Genomic DNA, 20036 nt, shown 5'->3' on the forward strand with positions numbered 1-20036 from the left:
TGGCCTCCCTCGCTCGGCCCCGTGAGGTACAGGAAGACGTGAGGCCAGCAGGGACATCGGCAAGGGGACAGGGGCCACACGGAGCCCTCTGAGGGGACAGCAGGACACGGGTGACAGGGGCTCAGCGCCCAAGTGCCCTCCAGCCCCAGGACGGTGCAGCCAGAGCTGGCGGAGCCCAGGGGCTCCCTGCCCTGCGCTCCAGCCCCTGCGGAGCCGGGGGGCTCCCGGCTGCTCCTGCTGCTCCAGCCCCTATGGAGCCCAGGGGCTCCCTGCCCTGCGCTCCCCAGTTGGCAGCAGGAGCAGCCGGTGCCGCTTGGCACGAGGACGGCGGCTCGCGGCCGTGTCACCGTCAGGCCGTGGTGGCACCTGTGGGGACGCGGGCCCAGGTGCTTGTGGGTGCTGTGGCAAGGGACCCAGGGGCCAGACTGTTTTGATGAATAAAGACCCGAACCCGGTTCTGGCTGCTGCCTTGGGGCTCCCCGGGGTGGTGGTGGCCACCCCAGCTTGTCCCCTGGGGACTCCAGGAGGGGACCCTGCTGTGCTCCGGGGTTCGGTGCCGTTCACTRCGGGTGGCGCAGGCGGCTCCAGGCGCAGACGTCGCGGGCGGTGRCGGGCGGGCGGCAGAAGGAGAGGCCGGGGACGTAGCCCGGGCTGCCCGCCGGCTCCCGGGGGCTGCGGCTGCGGGTGGCGACTGCGGAGCAGAGTGGGAGAGCAGCTGGAGCCGGAGCCCCGCGCGGCCCCCCCGGCTCCCCCCTGGGTCCTACCGAACTCGTGGCCGCGCGCGGGCCTCTCCCGCCACAGGAAGGCTCCCCAGCAGGCGCCGCGGGGCCGGTGCCGAGCGGGGAGCGTGGGGTCCCACCAGGCCCCCTCGCACAGGCGCTGGGCGAGAGCTGGGGCAGCGAGCGGCGCCGGTGGGATGGGGGCAGCGCCAGGGCCCCCCAGCCCCCTCCTGCCACTGCGGACCCCGTCCCCATGTCCCCCGTCCCCCCCGTCCTACCTGGGGGCAGGCGCTGGCGCCCGGCCTGGCCCTGCTGCCAGCGCTGGAGGGGGCGGCCGGGGGCGGCCGCGCCGGGGGCCGGCGCCGTGGGCCAGAGGCGGCCGCGGGCGTCGCGGCCCATGGGCCCGAGCGCCCAGCGCAGGGCCTGCCGCGGCGCCGGCGGGGCGCGCGGGCCGCGCAGCGTCACGTACTGGTCACTGCGGGCGGGGGACACCCGTGTGCGGCGCTGGGGCCCGCGCCGGCAGCGCCCGCGTCCCGCCGGCGGGCAGCGGCTCCCACCTGCACAGGGGCTGCGGGAAGTGGCTCTCCAGGGTGCTCTGCGGGACGTAGGGCCGGTGCCAGCCCCGCTCCATGGCTGCCGGCTCYGCGGGAGCCTGCGCTGCCGGAACCAGAACCAGAACCGGGTGCAGGGCCCTGGCAACGGGCAGGGGCTCCAGCRCCTTGGCTCCCTCCCGGCTCCCCCTTCCTGCTTTTCCCACCACAGGAAGGGCAAAGAGGAGGCGACMGCAGCGGGAAGGGGCACGAAGGGCCCAAGCGGGGGCAAAGCTGCTCCGTGCACCCCAAGCAGGGCAGTTTTGCCGGGGGGCTCCGGACCTGCCGTCCCCTCCCCTTCCGCAGACRCCATTTCCAGACAGCACCAGGCTTAAATTCACAACTTGTTTAATGCCAGTTAGATCGCTTTACAGAGGAAAAAAAAAAAAAAGTTACAACGCTCCATAATTTTCCACATACGATGCCTTTTATATATAACAAATGCCACAAGGTCGCAGACTTGGGCGCAGAGAGGCCGGGAGGCCCCTTCGCTCAACCCGCCCGCACAGTTCAGCGCTTACAGGTCATACACGAACARGGAAAATAATAATAATAATAATAATAATAATAATAATGACAAGGCTGCCAGAGTTGTGCTCCCCTGGGTGGGCTGCGATGGAGCCGGTGCCACCCGAGCAGAGGACGAGTGAGGGGACGAGTGAGGGGACGAGTGAGGGGACGAGTGAGGGGACGAGTGAGGGGACGAGTGAGGGGGGCGCCGGGCAGCACGGGCCCCTCCTGGCCCTTGTGACAAGTGAGGGGGGAGCCCAGGACACACAAGGAGACCCCCGGGGGCAGCCACTGCCCGCCGGGTCGGAGCACCCGCGGCCCAGGCCCCCCGTCCCCAAACGGGGTGGTTTCAAGGACAGAGCCCGCGACAGGCCCTGCCGCCAGCCTCGTGGTTCAAAACCACTTCCCAACTTAACGATCCCATTAATTAACAGCCCCTCAGTGCTTCCCAGGGGTCCCGGCGTGCTCGGGACCACCACCAGTGCCCGCGGCAAGAGGCGGCCGTGGAAGGAGTGCTAAGGAGGCCTCGCGTCCCGCGCCCTGGCGGGGTGGCCGCGCTCGGGGCTCCCCAAACGGYTCGGGGCTCCCCAGAGCGCTCGGGGCTTTGTGCTGGTGGGGTTCAAACTCGTGCGGAAAACGGGGTTTGAGCAGGCGAGGACAGCACAGGTACCGGCGGGGGGAGCGTCAGGCGGCGGCACCGCCGGCCGGGTACAGGCTGCGCCCGGGGCCGGCACGACCCGGGGGACATTCCCACCTCCACCCTTCCCTGCGCTCTCGTGGCAAAAAATAAAATAAAGAAGGGGGAAAACAGCCCTGACTATTCACTCTACAGAGAAGGGGGTCTATGTACAGAGCCAGGGGAAGAGGGGCAACACTGAGAGCCAGAGCGGGCGGCGTTGGCACGGGCACAGAGCGGGGCAGCAGGGGCTGCTGCGGGCAGAGCAGCTTCTTACGCTCAAGCAGAACCTCCRCAGGCACCAGGCACCGCGCGCCCTCCTCGCCCGCGGCTTCGGAAAGAAGAGAACGGGCAGGGAACAGCTCGACGGGTCCCGGCTTGCACTCGGAGACGGGAAAAGCCCCAGGTCGTCCCTGCACAGAAAGGAGCCCGCGCCCGGCGCCGGAGCTCCCGGTGCAGCCAACACCTGCCTTGCAATTACAGACCGACAGCGGCTCTCCCACCACATCTCAACTGCTGTGGCCTCAGCGAGGCTCCAGCTTGCAACAAACGGCACCGGGGAAACTCCAAATACTACTTTTTTTTTTTTCTCTCTCTCTCTCTCAAGACATTGTTTTTCCTCATCATTAACTAAAAGCTTGGAGATCAGCCTGGAACATGCAATGGCAATTTGGAAATGCTTTGAACGGGCTCCCTCCAAGGTGGAGCCTCTTAAGTTCAGAGGCCCCAGCTGTTTCGGTTGGGCCACAGCTGCTACACGTGCCAACGTGAGACTGTCTTACGGGAAGGACTGTACCGAGCACTGCAGAACCTGCTTTATTTGGGAAAAACGCAAGAAAAACACGCAGTTCTCCAGTTTCTTCACGCAACGGACGTCCCAGGCTGCCGCCAATGCCCTTGGACAGCGGGCGCCAGGCCAAGGGCCAGGCTGGAGTCTAGTCCTCGCCCCAGCTGCACTCAACAAAGCCTGGCTGGCTCCTACCTCCAAAGGTGCCCGGGGAGCCAAGGCAGCACGTGAGGTCTCTGCGCCCAAGGGCAAGGGCGCTCGTCCCTGCCGAGGGGAGGCAGCGCAGCGGCTGGGGCGGCCTCGCTCCGGTCTTTGCGGTCCGTAGCCCACGTGTTTTCTCCACGCACAGAACAAGGGTCGCAGGGCGCTGTTTTGACATCTCTTGTACCCGTTTCCCCCTTGCAAAGGAAAAGTCCGTAAACCTTTGGCAAGTCCTGGCCCTCCCCAGCCCCATCCCAAATACTGTCCAGTGTGGTTCACAAGCACATATTTAATTAGCATCTGTCAGATCCATCCTCCGCTCCACTGACACTCACTCCCCTCCTGGCTGATCGTTTGGGGGTTCCATGCACACCAAGTTAGTGGTTTTATCCTGGCACGTCAGGCTGGACCCTCCTGGGTTGTAACGCAGAGGGTTTATCGTATCCTGGTGAAGAGGTTTAAAACGGACACGGACTCCTGAAAAGACAAAGCAAATATTAAGCCCAGCGCTCCCTCAGAGTGAATCCCAGGAGAATCCCATTCGTCCCTTCCTCTGAGAGGCCCGAGACGCTCCGTCTCGCAGAGCTTCTGGCACGACCTGCTTTCCCTGAGGGCASGTTTTAACGGCCCTTCTCAGGACATCTCACCCGAGCCACCACCATCACGGTGAGCGATTCGYTTGGAGCCAGGGGATAACTATGGTCAAGGAGAGCGGCGGTTGGGAGCAGGATGCGGCGGGGAAGACSGGAGGCCGGGGTGGGGGGCCCTGCAACGCTCCCCGTGGAGAGCCAGGCACTTCTTGCACTGCGTTGAGCAGCCCGTAACGGGCAGCAGAGCGACGCTCCGCCACGCCGCGGTGCAACCTCTTACTCCGTTTGATGGCTGAAATCCATCATCCATTCCAGAGGGAATCCGTTCCGTTTGATTCCCTTTCCAGCTCAGTAAGGTTTGACCCTTCCCTGTGACACCCCTCCGGCCCTTGCAGGAGGGCCCCGCGGAGCCGAGGCAGCGGAACAGAGCGAGCTCCCAAGGGAGGGCTGCTCGAAGGCAGCGCGGCCCCGCGGCGCCTCCTCACCTTCGTCGAGCGGGTTTTACTGAAGACGTTCCAGAACCGCAAGGTTTCGTCTCCGGCTCCCGTAACTATGGCCTCCCCATCAGGAGACATCGCCTAAGCGAGAGAGAACAACCTTTAACAACTACTGCATTTTTGAGGGTGAGAGCTTCTCTCCGAGGCGTTCCGGTGAGGATTTATAACTCTCCTTGCTATTTGGCTGACGGTGAGAAACCAAACAGCCCCCGCTGCTTTCCTGGGCCTTATTCGCAGTCTCAGGAGGTGCCAATCTGAGCACTTGCTTCTTATTTACGCAGTTATGGGACACATGGGTGGAATTAACATGAAAAGGATTCCTGCGTTGGGAAATCCAAGCCAGTTGCAACCGAGGCCGTTCCTCCCTGGATTAGAAATATGTGCTAAGACAGGAAGTGTGAGGGAGCTGGCAAATGCCAGCACCATTAGTCACTTGCACTGGAAGCCGCTCAGGGATGATAAATACGCCGGTACTGTTTTGTAACAGCACCCTTCCCAGCCCCGTGTAACGGGAATAGAGCCACATTGGGAAGGCTGAAAGTGTCAGATTCTTCCCCTGCTGCAATCTCCAATGAAAAAAAATACAGTGCAAAAGTCTTAAAGAGAATTAGGAGATGCTGGTGCTTCCTCAGAGGAGTTTTGGCAGGCTTCGCTATTCATTACTAAAACCTCACATTTGCACAGGAGCGAATCAAAGCATCCCTCGCAGGCAGGAAAACCAGACACGGGGCTTTTTCGCTGCTTGCAGGGCAGCATTCTCAGCTCTGCCTAGACAAGAGGCAGCCTTCGGTGCCACCGGCTGCACGCCGAGCCTCTTCCCGGCACGCGGGCACAGCACAAATGCACGGCTGGCGAGTCCCCACTGGGGACACGTGGGGCTTACCAGGTATAAGACTCGGTACGAGTGTCCCGTTAGCTTTGCCACTTGCGTTAGCGAGGGGTACTTCCACACRAGGATCTGGTTCTGCGAGTATCCGTGCGTACTCACCTGGAAGGAGAGAAGGGAGTGGGAATGGCGCTCCTTCCCGYAGGAAACGGGGCGCCGGGGCAGGACGGGGGGAGCAGGAACTCACCAGCTCGTTGGCGTGCTTGGACCAGGCCAGGTTGCACACCTGGGAGCCGGTGTCGATGCACTGCAGCGGCTGCCCCGTGAGCGTGTTCCAGAAGCGGATGCAGCGGTCGGCGGTCCCGCCGCCGGAGGCCAGGAGGCCGTGCTGGTGCGGGGACCAGGCGATGGCCTTCACCGCGGCGAGGTGCTCCGTGTACTGCTGCACGGGGCTCAGGCTGGAGTGATTCCAGACAAGAAGCTGGCAGAGGGAGGAGACGGGATTGGAGGCGCGCTGCGGTCCCGTGTCTCCAGCGCCCACAAGCCACGAGGGCACCGTGGGATTGAGCAGGGCGCTTGTGCAACACGACGGGTTCCCACAGCCCTGCCCAAGCACGGGCAGCTCCGGGAGCTGCTGGAGCCCTGGAGCCAGGCCCTCCCCGTCACCACACAACCGAGGGGCCGCTTCATCGCTGGGTAATAAGGAAACAAAACAGCTCTTAAGCTAAGCTCACAAAGCCAAAGACCCACTGAACGCGTAGCCAAGACTTTCTTTTGTCTGGGAGACTGGAWTATTCCAGCACACATTTGGAAATACGCTCGAGTTTATTAGAAGATATTCCGAGCAGGAAGAACGTGCTACAGCTCTCGCTGAAACCTCAGGCAAAYTCACCACCTAGCAACCCTCTCCAACGGGCCCTGGGTGCTGCACTTCCCAGCAGATGCTTCCTCCATATGGTATTCAGGGAGTTATAAGCCGGAGTTAGAGGTATTAAAACTTATACAAGCTTTTAAATACAGTTTGCTTCCACTCACATGAGCACTATTACAACRGGCCTGGTTATACATTACCTAAACAAAGTCGGGAAGTACAGGTTAGTTGGGCTCAAAACCTTAGAGTTTTAATTAGCCAAATGTGGAAGCATGATTTAAAATTTGGCYTTTTTGCCTTATTAGGAAGGTAAGAGAGGGAGTAGAAGCTCAGCAGTACTTCTGGTAGGGAACAGTTTAAGGATTGGAAGAAAAGTGCTTTCAGGGAGACTGACTATCTTCRAGGAGAGCACCCGGCACGTCTCGGAGACGATCTGGGGATGCTGATGGGCAAGACGCACGGTACCTTGTTATCGTTTCCTCCAGACGCCAGGAGCTGGTGGTCTGTGGACCACTTGAGCCCACAGACCTCCTGCCGGTGGCCCTGGAGCCGCCGCTCGGACTGCAGAGGCGGGGTCCGGATGTCCCTCTGCAGGATCATCCTGTCCCGGCTGCCGGAGGAGAGCTGGTCCGCGTTCCAGGCCAGGGCACCTGCGGCGGGCACAGCCACAAGGTTAAGGGAGGACGGGGCAGGCAGGACGGCCACCACGCTTGGTGGGGACGACAAACCCGAGCGCTCTGGGAACTCCTTTCTATCCACTGTGTGCGGTCCTGAAGAGCCCGCAGAGAAGGATGGAGCTGCGCRCTGCAAGGCCTCTCTAACCCCACTTCACAGAAATAGAACCGGGAAGGTGTCTCCGCTTCCCCAACCTTAGCCCCGGGATCAGATCAACACCACCGCCGAGCAAAACAAACAGTTCCTGAGAAACGAGGCAAGTGAAAACCTCCGTGTAAAGCAGCCCGTTCAAAGCCCGAAAGCAGAAGCCAGCAGCAGTGAAAAAAGATGTTGTAACCAAACCCCAAACGCCCCAGACGTGGAGGAAACACCTGCAGCGGCGCTGCCRTAACCACCCGGGCACCACCGCGCCCAAGAACAAAACACAGTGGTTACCAAGTGATAACGTTTCTAAAGACTGCCCAAAATGCAGCAGGGGATAAATATCAATTACTGTAATTTTGGAATCCTGCTATTTCCAGCAGACTCTTCTTTATAGGAGGAAAAAAATGTCCGTTTGAAGACACAGCGCTGCGAGGCCTCCTGCCTCATCTCCTTACCAACTCTAGCCGTGTGCCCCTCCAGCATGGAAAGCTTTTTTCCTGCAGCTGCATCCCAGATCTGTACAAAGCCCTTGTGAGTGCCAACTGCCACCAAGTTCCCCTGGACAAACACAAAACTCAGGGTCAGTGAAGACATTAAGTGAAGGTGGACATAGAACAAAAGCCAGATGTGGAGGATAAAACCCACAAGATCAAAATATATACAATATTTTTCTACCTCACATTTTTTTGCTCACTGAAGAGAGCCTACTAGTCTAGCTGGGACACGTTTTTCATGATATTTTCTTGTCCAAAGCTGGACAATTGAACTGTTTCTTCCCCATTCCTATACATCTTACCAACCACCTAGAGAACCTCAAGCTAGAACACGTCACCCTCCGTCCCCTCCCAATCAGCAGAGAAATGAGTGCAGACAAGCAAATACAGYTGCTCAAAACCACGCAGGGAGTCTGGAGGAAGACAGAAAAGGGACCCAAGAAGTTACAATTCCTTAGAAAGRGTTATATAGCTCCAGCTTAACTTATAGGTTATATAGCTTCAGTTCATATGGTTGACCATCTTATACTGACCCGTTCTGACCAGCCCACAGACGTTACTGAATCTCCTTCCACGGACAGGTCGCACAGCCGGGTTACCTTGGAAAAAAGACAGGACAAAGTAAGAAACATCTGCGACCACCACAGCACCCTATTAGCTGCCTGACAAACTGAATACTTGGGATGGAGCATTGCAAGTGCTGAATTCCCTTACACTGGAAATTCCCCCGTTTGGAAGGATGTTTGGGCTGGGAAAACACCTACAACTGYGACTTCCCTCCCTGGAGAGGGTCATGGTTTACCTGGCTGGTACAGGCGCTCCATAGGTAAACACAAGTCCCAAGGCCAACGCTGAGGACGTTAAGAGAGGACCAGTCGACCAGGTTCAGGTAGAAGTCATCCTGCAGCTCCGGGGCATCCAGCACTTTGAAAGGAATCTTGGAGATTTTCCGCGTTGGTTTTCGAGGWGATCTGAGCAGCTTCTGACTGTTTACAAGAGCAAATGCAAAAACAACTACATGATTTTACATATTGTAGACAACTGTACACACTGCTGCGCCACTCTTCAAAGCATATCTGCACTTCTGCACTAACACAAACAGAAAGAACGTGCAAAATGCCTTCCAACAAACAAGACTGGAAGGAATTAGATTTGTTGAAGGTTGTCCAAGAAGTATTAGGTATCTATATGGTTTGGGTTATCTCTAGAAATCCTCAAAGAGATTATTTGTCCCTACTTAAGCCCTCAGACTTCCAAGACTAATTCAAATTGCTATTTGGTTGCCTTAGAACCCCTGGAGAACCTCAACRCTCTGTCCCAACCCTCTTTCCATACAGCTTGTTGGGAATCTTTATTACCTTTTGTTGCTGACGGGAGATAAGGAATACGGCGACACCTCGTTGCCATCGTCCGGACTGGAGCGCTTCGTGCTGAGAGAATACTGGGGGAGAAAACCCATCTGATAAGAACCTGAGCACGTCCAGGGCCTTGGCCACTGCCTAGTTAAGTCCAGCACCCACTGGGGCAGAATTCCCAACCTTTTCAGTTCTTTCTTTTTCCAGGCACTTCAAAACGATATCAAAATTCTCCTCAAAACCTCAATGTCATCACTTACGCAGACTTTTAGGGTGCTCAAAGAGCTTGGTTCCAGCTCAGCTTCATTGCCAGCACAACAAAAAGGAAGTGTGCAGCTTTCTACAGACATTCACCATCATTTTAGAGGCCACCAGATTTTGTTATCACAGCTTATGGTAACAAAGCGACACCAATAACTTCAAAAACTCTCCGGCACTAGAAACATGACAGAGCTACAGGCTTTTTTCTTATGGCTCTAACAAAAGGCCCGACCACTCTCATTGATTTGAGCGCAAAGCAGTTGGCTTACGGTGAAGAGGGACTTCTTCTCCGGGGTGGACGGCTGCAGCCTCCTGTCCTCCGTCTGCGGGTCCTGAACTTTCTCAATCCCTGCTCCCAAGAGTTCATTCTTCAGCAAGGCAGAGTAAGCAAGGCCATCTGTGAAGCCAAGCAAGTGTTTGGGCAGAGAACTCCGATTATTAGACTGTTACCTTGAATTGGAAACAAGTTTCCCCTTCTTCCACTCCATCAGGAAAAGCCTTTCCATGATACAACACGTCTAGGGTAGAAATAATTTCCTGCTTTCCAGTTGCTTGGCCAGCAGCTTGCTGAGATGAGCACCCTTGCGATGGGAGCATTCACCCCACAAACCCTTCTGGCACAAGTACAGAAGGGTAAGGGCTCACTTTTGATTGCCAACATTGCACCAGATTGAAACAAAAACCTCTATGCACTAAATACGCAGTGGAAAGAGGGTCTCACCTTTGCCATTGTCTGATGTAGCATCCTTTGCTTTTCTGTTTTGACTTGGTGATTTTTCATTTTCCTGAAAGGAAGAAATCACCATACAGAAACCTCTCAAAATACATATAAAATACCAAAGTGAGAGGCCTGCCTGCAGGCTGTCCATGTGGGCCAGGACATGCACATTCAGAATAACTCTTCTGGGACAGCAGAAGACCCCGATACAGAAGATAAGCAGAACAATTCTGCCAGGCACACTGAGATGCACCATTGCCTCAATTCCAAACCTTTGAGCTTTAGGAGACAGGAGGAAAAAACTTACATTTATTCTGTGGAAGTTAATGCTCCAGTTGGCCCCAGCTCTTGAGGGAATAAATCTGTCTCCATGCTTACTAGGAGAAGACATTGGAGAGTTGGAAGGTGTCAGTGTTCTTCTCATCTCGGCTACCTAAATTGAAGAATAAAAGACATGCAAGAACAAATGGTGATCACAGTAGGGGTCTGAAAAACATCAAACTGGCTGTGTCAAAGCTAAATAAGGCTAGAAGAGCTAATATTGGTTTATTCTCTTAACAGAGCTAATGAGCACACCATATTTCAACAGTCGCCAGATCTTCTGGCGAATTAAAGAGCAAATTAAGCAACCTCCTTCTCATTAACCCTTCCCAAGGAAGGACTGTCAATACCTGGAAGCCTCGACTCGGGCAGGCTCCTTCAAGGTAAGCTGCATGTTCCCTGACTGTAGTCTATTTATTTTTCTTTAACAGAATAATTTATGTGGGAAAGGACCTTTTCTCAGAACAGGGCTGGTTTCAAAGGTGGACTGAGGGTGGCAGCCTCACCCAGCCGAGTTTTCAGTCCTGCCAAGGACAGAGACTCCTCAAGCTCCCTGCACCCGTTGTTCCATGTTGTGCCATGTTGGACTTGCTCTGCCTTTTCGCTCTCATACTGTGGAACCCAAACAACACACAGGACTCCAAAATACTCTAGAAACTATTCTAGAATACTCCAGAAGTCACCTCATGGGGACAACAGGAATAATTGTGTCATATTGCTGGCTAATTGTCACAAAAGCGGCGTGACACAGACAACCCTCCTGGCCACAGGGACACCCTGCTGACTCACGGCCACGGTGCCACCCCTCCTCTTCTGCAAAGTTGCCTTATGAAGCACTGGTCCTGATTTGCTGCACAGGATTGTTCTGGCCAAGGTGTGGGACCTCACGCTTATCTTGGCTGAGCACAACAGGGAGCTTTCACAACTGCTGCCTGTTACTACGAGCCCACAGTCCCACTAGATTTTCACCCACCTTTCATTTGGCTGCAAGGATATTGGATAAGGCTGTCAAAAGCCTGGCTAAAAATCAGTGTAAACAACATCTCTCTTCATCCCTTTAGCTAATCAGCCTTCGCAGAAGGCTGTCAGGTGTGATTTGCCCCCGCTGAGTCTGTGCCGACTGCTCCCAAACCCCTTCATATCCTTCACATGTCCCAAAGTGGCTTCCAGAAGGTTTTGCTCCGTAACCTTCATAGGAAGCAAGATACATTAACATTATCTTCCCTTCTCTTTAAAGCTTCCTCTCTGGCTTCTTTACTCTCCAGTTTTGAGGCTGGTTTGTTAGCCTCCAGGTTTGTGTGCCACGTGTACTTACTGAGACATCACTATATATGAACATGAAGTTATTTTAAGTCCAACAAAGCTTCTAAGCACAAACTCAGCTTAGGCTGCAGAAACTGCATTAAGTTATTGTGAGGGACCCAGTCACAGCCCCAAAGGTTTGCACAGATGAGGCTCCACACCCTGCAAACAAGTKAACAGTCACACCAAGATGTATGACATGTTTGTACTCACGCAAGGCATCGTGTTTTCATTCTGTATATTGATTTGACGCAGGAGACGTCTCTCGTAATCCTGGTCCATGGTGGAAAGGACAGGGGAGGTGGGGAGGTCAGCAGTCCCAGGAATTTATCTTCATGAAGCCCGAACAGTAACTGCAAATCTGCTGTGAGAGACAGGASAAAGTTACCAAAACATCACACGTTTGCACGGAGAAGCCACTCTCTTCAGCATCTCTTTTTCTATCACTGACCAGAGAGGTTCACGGCGCTTTTCAGGTGATTAAGGAACGAAGCCAGAGCAGAAGAGCAGGACTGCAGCGCAACAGGTTCCCCCTCTCTGCCCACCTTGCAAGCTGCCCACACTTTAAACCCATTCTTTAAACCTGAGATCACCTTCAAGAGCACCGTTATCAAAGTTACGTGACAAAACCCAGCACGAGGCTGCTGCTGAGGGTGTTTCTCTGCGTTATTGCCCCGGCCGCTGATTCACACGCACAGGCAATGAGCATTTTGTGTCCGACAGGACCCAAGCTTACGAGACCCACAGCAGGAGCACATGCATACATATTTATATACATCTATATATAYGCACACATCTTATCCTTCACCTAGAAGTGGGGAGACCTGACAGATAGAGCAAACAAGAGAGAAACTTTATCCATGTAAGCACCTTTGCTGCATCCARCCCCAAAACTGGAGAGAACAGAGGGGACATGGCCCATGGTGCCAGCTCCCTTGATGCAAAAATGCCACCACCGGCACGGGCATGCTAGGTTTGCCTCTCGATCAGATAGGCATCTTCGAAGGGCAAGGTGGAATCTAGCAAGCATTCCGGAGAGAAAACCACAACAGGGAGGCAGTGGAGGAGCGGAGAGCGATCCTCGCTTGCTGCTGCTCTATAAACGTTTAGTGCATTTGGCTGCAGTCCCAAATGGAGTTGCCTCGAGACACAAACTTGTGGCAAAACCAGGGAGGCAACTGCACTCCAAGAGCTGTCCCAGGAGAAACCCACGCAGGAGCAGCTGGAACTGCCTGCAGCCCCGAGCGGGATTTGCTGGGAAAGGGGTCGTCTCCCACAACACAAAACCTGCCCGAGGTTCCCCCAAATTGGGCACCTACTGCCAGGGTGGCGAGGTTACACCAGCACGTGCTGCAAGGCAGTTAGCACGGCTGCGTTTGACTGGATTGGAATGAGACACGAACTCTGGACCACGGGCAGCTATGAGCTAACAAAGCGGCTTTATTTTTATCAAGCCATTTGTTAGAGCTGGAACTTGAACTTTTAAGAGTTGCTGAAACGTAGGGGCCTTTGGTTTTCTTGCCATAAAAGGTGCTAACACTTCCATAGGAGCGTTCCTTATATAACTAATGCCAAGCTGCTTCTGAGCACACCTGCTTACCTCTCACACCCTCCTCCCCAACTTATTATTTTTAATTTAAGTGATGTCTCCCGTATGCTCTTTCAGAGGCAAAACCGGAGAGCTACTAAATTTGACAGTAATCAGTTTCTACTGAATAAAATGAGATGTTGGAGATGGGGCATATGGAGAGCGGAGAGTAGGAGAACAGACTGCAAAAGCAGAACGCAAAAATAATCCTAATAAGCCCCAAACAACCTTTTGCAGGCTTTAAGTGCTTCCAAATTCAGCATCAATATAGCGTCAATTGTATTTGAATTATACCAGAATTTCCTCCACTCTCTTCAGACCTCTTGATTTAGGAATATACTGCACCCCTCGTTCAGCTGCCTTTGGCTTTCCTCCGGATCCCGTGGTCTCCAAGCAGCATCTTCTGTGCTCAACATCTTCCCCTAAGACCTGTCTGACTCCTGCCTTGCTCRGGTAGATCACATCAGAATCTAAACAAAAGGGCTCAGTTATGATGGAAAATGCACGCTTGAGACCACAACTTCAACCCTAATAAAGCTAATACATCTAAACAGGTACAGGCCGTCTCTCCAACWGCAAACAAACAATTTTGTGGGATAATTGCATCCATTTCCCTGCCAACCACCTGTCATTCTGCAGGAGGTTTATTAAAAGCAGCTCCATCCTGTGAAAAACACATTTATGTATTTGAATATGTTAAAGTTAGTGCAATAAACGGCACAAAACACTTTTGTTGAGCACCTCACAGAACCATGGTCCTGCAAGAAACGCTACCTACGATAAAATCCAGCCAACTCAAAGAGAAGCCTTAACCTACCTTAAGAAAACGGTAAAAGAGCAACAATACTCAAGTTGTTCCTCGGGAGTAAAAAACTCTCTCCCCTCCAGGCATAAGTTAGCGGGTTAATCAGTAACAAAATATGTGCTCCAGAGGAATTCACCACAGCCTCAGCTCCCTAAGATCTTTTGTTTCTTCAGGATAACTTCACTGTTCCTCAGTACCGCTCTGCTCTTCTGCTCTTAAGAGAAGGGGGGTTTCTTTTTTCTTCCTCTCTCTTGACTTCCAGGGAAATTAAAGCCCCCCACTTCCATAGCTGAATGTAAAGATGGCAAGGGCCTATCCCAAACCAGAGAGGCTACCTCTTCGGATCGACACCTAACAGCATCCCCGTGCTAACGTGGAGAGAAAACACTTTATTACTCATGTGAAACACCTCAGGAAGGACCCCATAATTTACCAAGAGGAAGAGTAAATCACACCGTGTTTGACATCCTCCCCACACATCCTGCTTCCCAAAAGCCGGCATCCTGGCCAACTAGTGACCTCCACCRCCAGCTAAACCGTCCTGCTCTTCCTCTGCACCGGCTCTGGCCTGACCCGCTCCGAGGCCACCGGGCTCCCTGGGATGGCAGAAAATGAACGCAGCCCAAAAGAGCAGAAGTTTTTGCTGAGTCAGTCGGCTGCATCCACTCTCTGAGGGCTACGTGAGAGCCAAAGCTGGCACTGGGAGAGCCACGAGGACTGTAGCCAGGAACGGCTCTTCCCGGCAGAAAACGGCTGGATCGGGGAGCTCCTGCTGCCTCACCTGCAGCATCAAACAGTACTGCCAGGTATTACGGAATCGCTCATTTTCTACACTCCTGAATAGATATTTGGGGTTTTCTTGCAGCTAAAATACAGTCCGGCTCAAGCCTGCTACAAATGCATGCTGAATATTAAAAACATTTTGCTGACACCAACTTCTGGAAGGTGCAAAACACCCTGCTCGCGGCCAGCGTGGAGGAGAGCGGCTCCAAAGGGAGGGAACAGCCCCTGCATTCACCTATTACACCAAAGAACCATTTCTAGGCAACCAACCTTCTTTCAGAAGCAGAAGTAGCACAAAAAGCTAGAGCCCTGTGTAAATTTTACTAGTGTTTACCTTTTCAAAATCATTATGCAGTCTCTTGCCCAATGATTTACAAAGGTATGGAGTAAAAAATAATTTACAAAATAAAAAATAAATTTATAAACGAAAGAAGCAGATTAAGCTTTTTTTTTAATTTCAAAATAAAATATAAGCTTCACTGTCTCACACAAGATGGTTCTTCACAACTAGGTACTACGAAAAGACTGTAATATTGGAAATATTGCTATTGTACCATGGTGACAGTCAAGATCTCCCCCTTATTTTGTTACACCGCCCTCTTGGAGGCTGCAGAAATTCAATGTTCCACAGATAAAGCAGGGCCTGACATTACTGCAGACCCCATCCCATCGCATCAGTGTTTTAGAGCGTAACATGCAGGTGACACGTCCTCCTTCCTCAAGGGTGCTGTGAGGATCCACAGTATTTCTGCCTTTCCAATGGCTGTACAAGTCCAAGTGCTCTGGGAAGAGCTTCCTCACCAGCACCAACCCCACAAGGTGYAAATCCTCCCAAAAAGGCAACGTTAGACGGACAACGGGCTCAGGCGAAATGCGAGCTCCGGCTGAAAGGCAAAGAGACTCAAAGGGCTTTTTCATCTCCTGCCTCCTGATGCCTTCGGGTAGTGCTGAAGCTCGAGACGCTGCGCCTCACTACTAAGCTCAGTGATACCTGCAGCTCCTTGCGCTTTCTTTGGCCTCCAGCATCATTTAACATTGCCCCTTTGCACGAGCAAGAGCCTGAGCTGTAATTCCGACTGCAGGAGACAAATCTGTGACTTTAATTCATTAAATGTCTGTGCTYACACTTGTGGACAAGCTATAATATTTTCCACTGCCTTCAAGGCAGCTCCTGAATCCAGCTTAAGGCTTGAAAAGGGCTTTGCAGCAGCAGCAAACAGCAAGAGTGCTACCTAGATGATGGGGGACCCTGAGCAACAAACAGCGAGGTGGCTTTGCTGGCTCAGGACAGCAGGGTCCTCAAAACACGAGCCTGTTTTCAGCTCTTCTGCGTGACACAGATGCCAGGAGAACGCCAGCGGCGCGGCCGGGGCCGCGCAGAGCCCACAGCGCACACGCACCTCCGTGGCACACGCAGCAGCCYGGCTCCCAGCTGCGGGGTTTCCAAGCTGGCTTCGAGCAGCTGGTAATAAATTAAGAAAATCATATSATTATTACTCTACCTTCAGGGATCACCTTCGCATTCAACACACAGCTCAATGCAGTTGGCAACAGTCTATGAGGAGCACRGCCTTTATCTAAGCAAACAGGTCACGACCATCAGGTAATCAGCAGGTGATTTCTCAAGAGCATCACCATTAAACTCTTTTTATTGCCTACATATCATGATTATTTCTGCTTTTCTCCCTTTTCTGTGTCTCCCTCCATAAATCAGAGGGATACCTGTTCCCAAGGGAGCTGCAACGGGGAACAAAGTCTGCAGCAGGGCAGGAACCCCATGCTGGGAAACACACACAACGAAAAGACGCTCGYGGCTGGGGCACTTCTGTGCTGGCTCCTGCCCATGGGTCAAAAGGCAATTTCTGAACCTAATTAACAGCAGCTTCGTGATAGGCTCCTATATTATGAGGACAAAACAAATAACAGGCAGCCTAGAAAAAAAACACTCCCCAGTTTTAGAGACACATTATTTAGCAAGTGTGCCTTGCTAAACGAGCACCTCTTCCTTTTCTGGCTGTTGCACAGGTTTAATTAAAGTTCTGAAGGCTGAATTAAAAATCTGGTTTAACGTGGGCAGCTGATGCTCTGGAGATACCGAGGCCTGAACAGGTTGTCCCCTCCATCTGCTCCGTTGCGGTTGCAAGGGGGCAAGTTGTGGCTGCCGGGGCTTCTGCGCTAGGGCAAGACAGGAATGAAACAAGGGCGGCAAAGGATATTCCCAAAGGATATTCCCAAGGGCAGGCACGGAAGTGAGCATGATTCCCTCAGATGACAGGCAGAGGATACAAGTTCATCTCGCAACATTTTGGGATCTCACCTCAGTCCCCGTGRAAAGAGGTGCCAGACGGGCACGGCTGGGTGCTGCTTCCCGGGCTGCCCCACAAGCAAAACCCTCCCGGTTCCCACACGTTCCCCCAGCGCCGCATCTTCACGGAGACACGGAAGCCTCTGCACAGCCAGCCTCTGACAGAGCAGAGGGCCCCACAGCCAAGAGCACCTCTCTTTAGCTTGTCACCAACGGCAGTTTTGCCACAGAAACACAGGTTTTGGGAAAGTCGCTCGACAGACTGGAGAAATAAGAGGATTTACTTGGGCTGGAAGCGGCCACAACCACCTGGTCGCGTTCACTTTGGTGGCTCCCTAGAAGACATTTAGTATCTTCCGTGTTTCCTGCAGGTACCACAAGCCACGCAAGGAGACGGGGGTGCGAGGAGGGCAGCACTGGAGCTCCAGGGGCAACTCATCCCAGGAGCAGGGCAGAATCGTTAAATCCAGAAAACAACTTGCTTGAGAGCAAAGAAAAGCAGCAAAGAAAGTCTCTTGTGTGYGATTCGCAGCATTTTACGGAATCTTTAGGGAGTTTTTTGTTTGTTTATGTCTTTTTCGGTAGTTTGTGCACTCTACTGAGCATCAGGCTTTGAGAAGCAGAGGAAAACCARGAGCATCTCTTAAGTGCAGGGCCCTCCCTGCTCTCCTCCAAGGCATCTCCCGAACGGGATGTTCCCGATGCCGAGTGCCCAGGCTGCTCCGAGCCAGCGCAAAGGCCGTTTTCCACGCGGCTCCAGCACCCAATTCTCCCAGCCGGGTTTCCTTCCACAGAGGCACGAGGCCCCACGGAACAGACTCCCTGATGGCTCAAARCAGCTGTTAAGAGCATCAGCTTGAGATAAAAGGTCTGCTTTACAACCACGCTTATCGGAAGGCATCGCGCCACAAGTCAAGATTAAAAATCCACCGGTATCTTTGCCCATGGAGCTTTACTGGCAAAGCCAGGCCTTGCAAAAGGCCCGTGCTTTATCAGGTTTAAGCTACTGAGGATGCAATGGTACCCACGGTCAATCCATAGGAAAAAAAAAGCCTAAATCAGGGAATCTTGAACCTGCAGCGACCTCCCAGAGCAGCCCACGAAAGCTCTGCTTGCGAACTGAAAATAAACCCAGCTTTTTACACGAGACGCTCGCAGCGAGGAGCTCGAGTCGCGAACTCCACGCCGGCATCGCTGGACACGTTAACCGGGCGAAACTCGGCGGTAACGGGCAGGGGGACCACACGCCGCAAAACACCCCCCATAGGGGCAGCGGGAGCCGGGCTGCCCGGGGGGCCCCGTTACCGGCCCGAGGCGGCTCCGGTAACGGGCTACGAGGAGGCGGGGAGAGGGGGGCAGCGCTGCGGGACACACCGGCGGGGACGGGCCCGACGCGGCGGGGATGGAGCCGGCGGCCGCGCAGGGATGGGAGCCGGCCCCGGGCGGCACCGTGGCCGTGAGCCCGGCGCCCCGCTCACCTGCGCGGCGCGGACCGGGTCGGGTCGGGTCGGGTCGGKTCGGRYCGGRYCGGGTCGGGTCGGGTCGGACCGGCGGGCCCCGCTCCGCCTCCTGTCACTGCGGGCCGGCCGCGGCGCTGCCCAATATGGCGGCCGCCGGCGAGCGGGCGGGCCCCGCCCCCGCGCGGGGCACCACGGGAGCGCCCCGCCCCGGCACGTTCGAATCAATACAGGAAGTGGCGGCCGGGCCGGGCGGGCTSGCGGAGCGGGAGCGGGATCCCGGATCCCGGATTCCGAACGGGATGCGGGGTCCGGGACCCGCCACGGGCTTCGTGGGAGCCCGCGGAGCGGGGGGCAGCACCGAGAGGATGGGGGGTCGTCGGGCAGAACGAGCCTGCGGGCCTGAGTGATAATAATAATAATAATAATAATAATAATAATAATAATAATAATAATAATAATAATAATAATAATAATAATAATAATAATAATAATAATTTTATTTTAGTCAAGATTTTTCAAGCAATCGAGCATCCTAAGCCTCCCCACCCCGGTTTGGGTTTTTTTGCTGGGGTTTGGCCTTGATTCCCAGGCATCCCGCAGGAACTCAGGGATAGGGAACATCCCCTGGGCAGGCAGAGCCCGACACCGCTTTTGGGGGTGGTTGAGGTGCAATCAAGCAAATGCCCCTTTTCCCCCCTTTTTTTCCCTTACTATTCCGTTTTTCTGACTTCTGCACATGCAGTCAATTAATTGCCTGTTTATTAATTACAATGGGTCACGCATCAGGCCGGGGCAGCGTCCGCGCAGGGGGAGCCAGGGTGAAGGCCCCGCGGCCACGCCGAACCGAACCGGGCTGATCCGATTAGAGCTGGATCGATGCGAGCTGGTCCAAACGGGGCTGACCTGGGCCAAACCAGGCCAGGCTGAGCCATTCTGGTCCAGTCCAAGCCAGTCCGGACTGGTCTAAGCCAATCCAATCCAGTCTAGCCTAACCTGGTGCAAACTGGATCTACTTGGAGTGAACTGGTCTGCTCCAAGCCAGGCTGACCCAGGTTGATCCAGGCTAATCTGGCTCGGGCCAATCCAGTTTAGTCTGAGCCAGGCTGAGCCGAATCAGTCCAATCTAGTTCGGTACCGGCCAATCCGGCCCAAYCCAGAGTGGACCAATCTGATGCAGCCTGGGCCCATCAGGTCTGATCTGGGCCAATCTGAGCCAGTCCAATCCAATCCGGTCTAAATCCAGTCCAAACTGGTTCTATCCAGGTCGATCCAGTCTGGCCTGAGCCAAACTGATCTGGTCTGATTTGGGTCAATGTGGGCMGGGCCAGTCCGATCCGGCTGAGCCGAACCGGGCCAGTGTGAACTGGGCCAAACCAAGTGGATTGCTCCGATGCGCTGCACTCCAGACCACGCCGATCCGGGCCGATCCGATCCGATCCACTCCGGGCCGATCYGATCCGCAGTGATCCGGTCCGGGCCGCCGCGGGCCGGGTGGGCGGGGCGCGAGGCGGCACCTCCCCCTCCCGGGCAGCTCCCGATTCCAAGATGGCGGCGGCGG

At 54.5% G+C, this 20036-nt stretch overlaps 2 protein-coding genes across 3 annotated transcripts; both read right to left on the bottom strand.

Annotated features, from left to right (window-relative positions):
* Positions 1-560: 560 nt before the first annotated feature.
* Positions 561-1350, bottom strand: CUNH19orf71 (chromosome unknown C19orf71 homolog). Its single transcript, XM_026045580.1, has 4 exons — positions 1277-1350; positions 1070-1194; positions 765-890; positions 561-691 (listed from the first exon to the last, which is right to left on the bottom strand). Exons 1-4 carry the CDS (start codon positions 1348-1350, stop codon positions 561-563), a joined length of 456 nt encoding a protein of 151 aa, XP_025901365.1.
* A 1568-nt stretch (positions 1351-2918) lies between these two features.
* Positions 2919-18529, bottom strand: FZR1 (fizzy and cell division cycle 20 related 1). 2 transcript variants are annotated; one of them, XM_026045590.1, is made up of 14 exons: positions 18497-18529; positions 11751-11901; positions 10222-10347; positions 9918-9981; positions 9466-9593; positions 8939-9021; positions 8383-8566; positions 8114-8179; positions 7542-7644; positions 6733-6917; positions 5644-5877; positions 5454-5558; positions 4559-4651; positions 2919-3960 (listed from the first exon to the last, which is right to left on the bottom strand). In XM_026045590.1, exons 2-14 carry the CDS (start codon positions 11817-11819, stop codon positions 3919-3921), a joined length of 1482 nt encoding a protein of 493 aa, XP_025901375.1. In that variant the 5' UTR covers positions 11820-11901; positions 18497-18529; the 3' UTR covers positions 2919-3918. The 2 variants fall into 2 exon arrangements, with proteins under 2 accessions (XP_025901375.1, XP_025901376.1); XM_026045591.1 differs by having other exon boundaries at positions 11751-11898; positions 18497-18520.
* Positions 18530-20036: the final 1507 nt, after the last annotated feature.

Source organism: Nothoprocta perdicaria, unplaced genomic scaffold (genome assembly GCF_003342845.1).
Source record: "Nothoprocta perdicaria isolate Ctin4 unplaced genomic scaffold, notPer1 scaffold_400, whole genome shotgun sequence".
Lineage (NCBI taxonomy): Eukaryota > Metazoa > Chordata > Aves > Tinamiformes > Tinamidae > Nothoprocta > Nothoprocta perdicaria.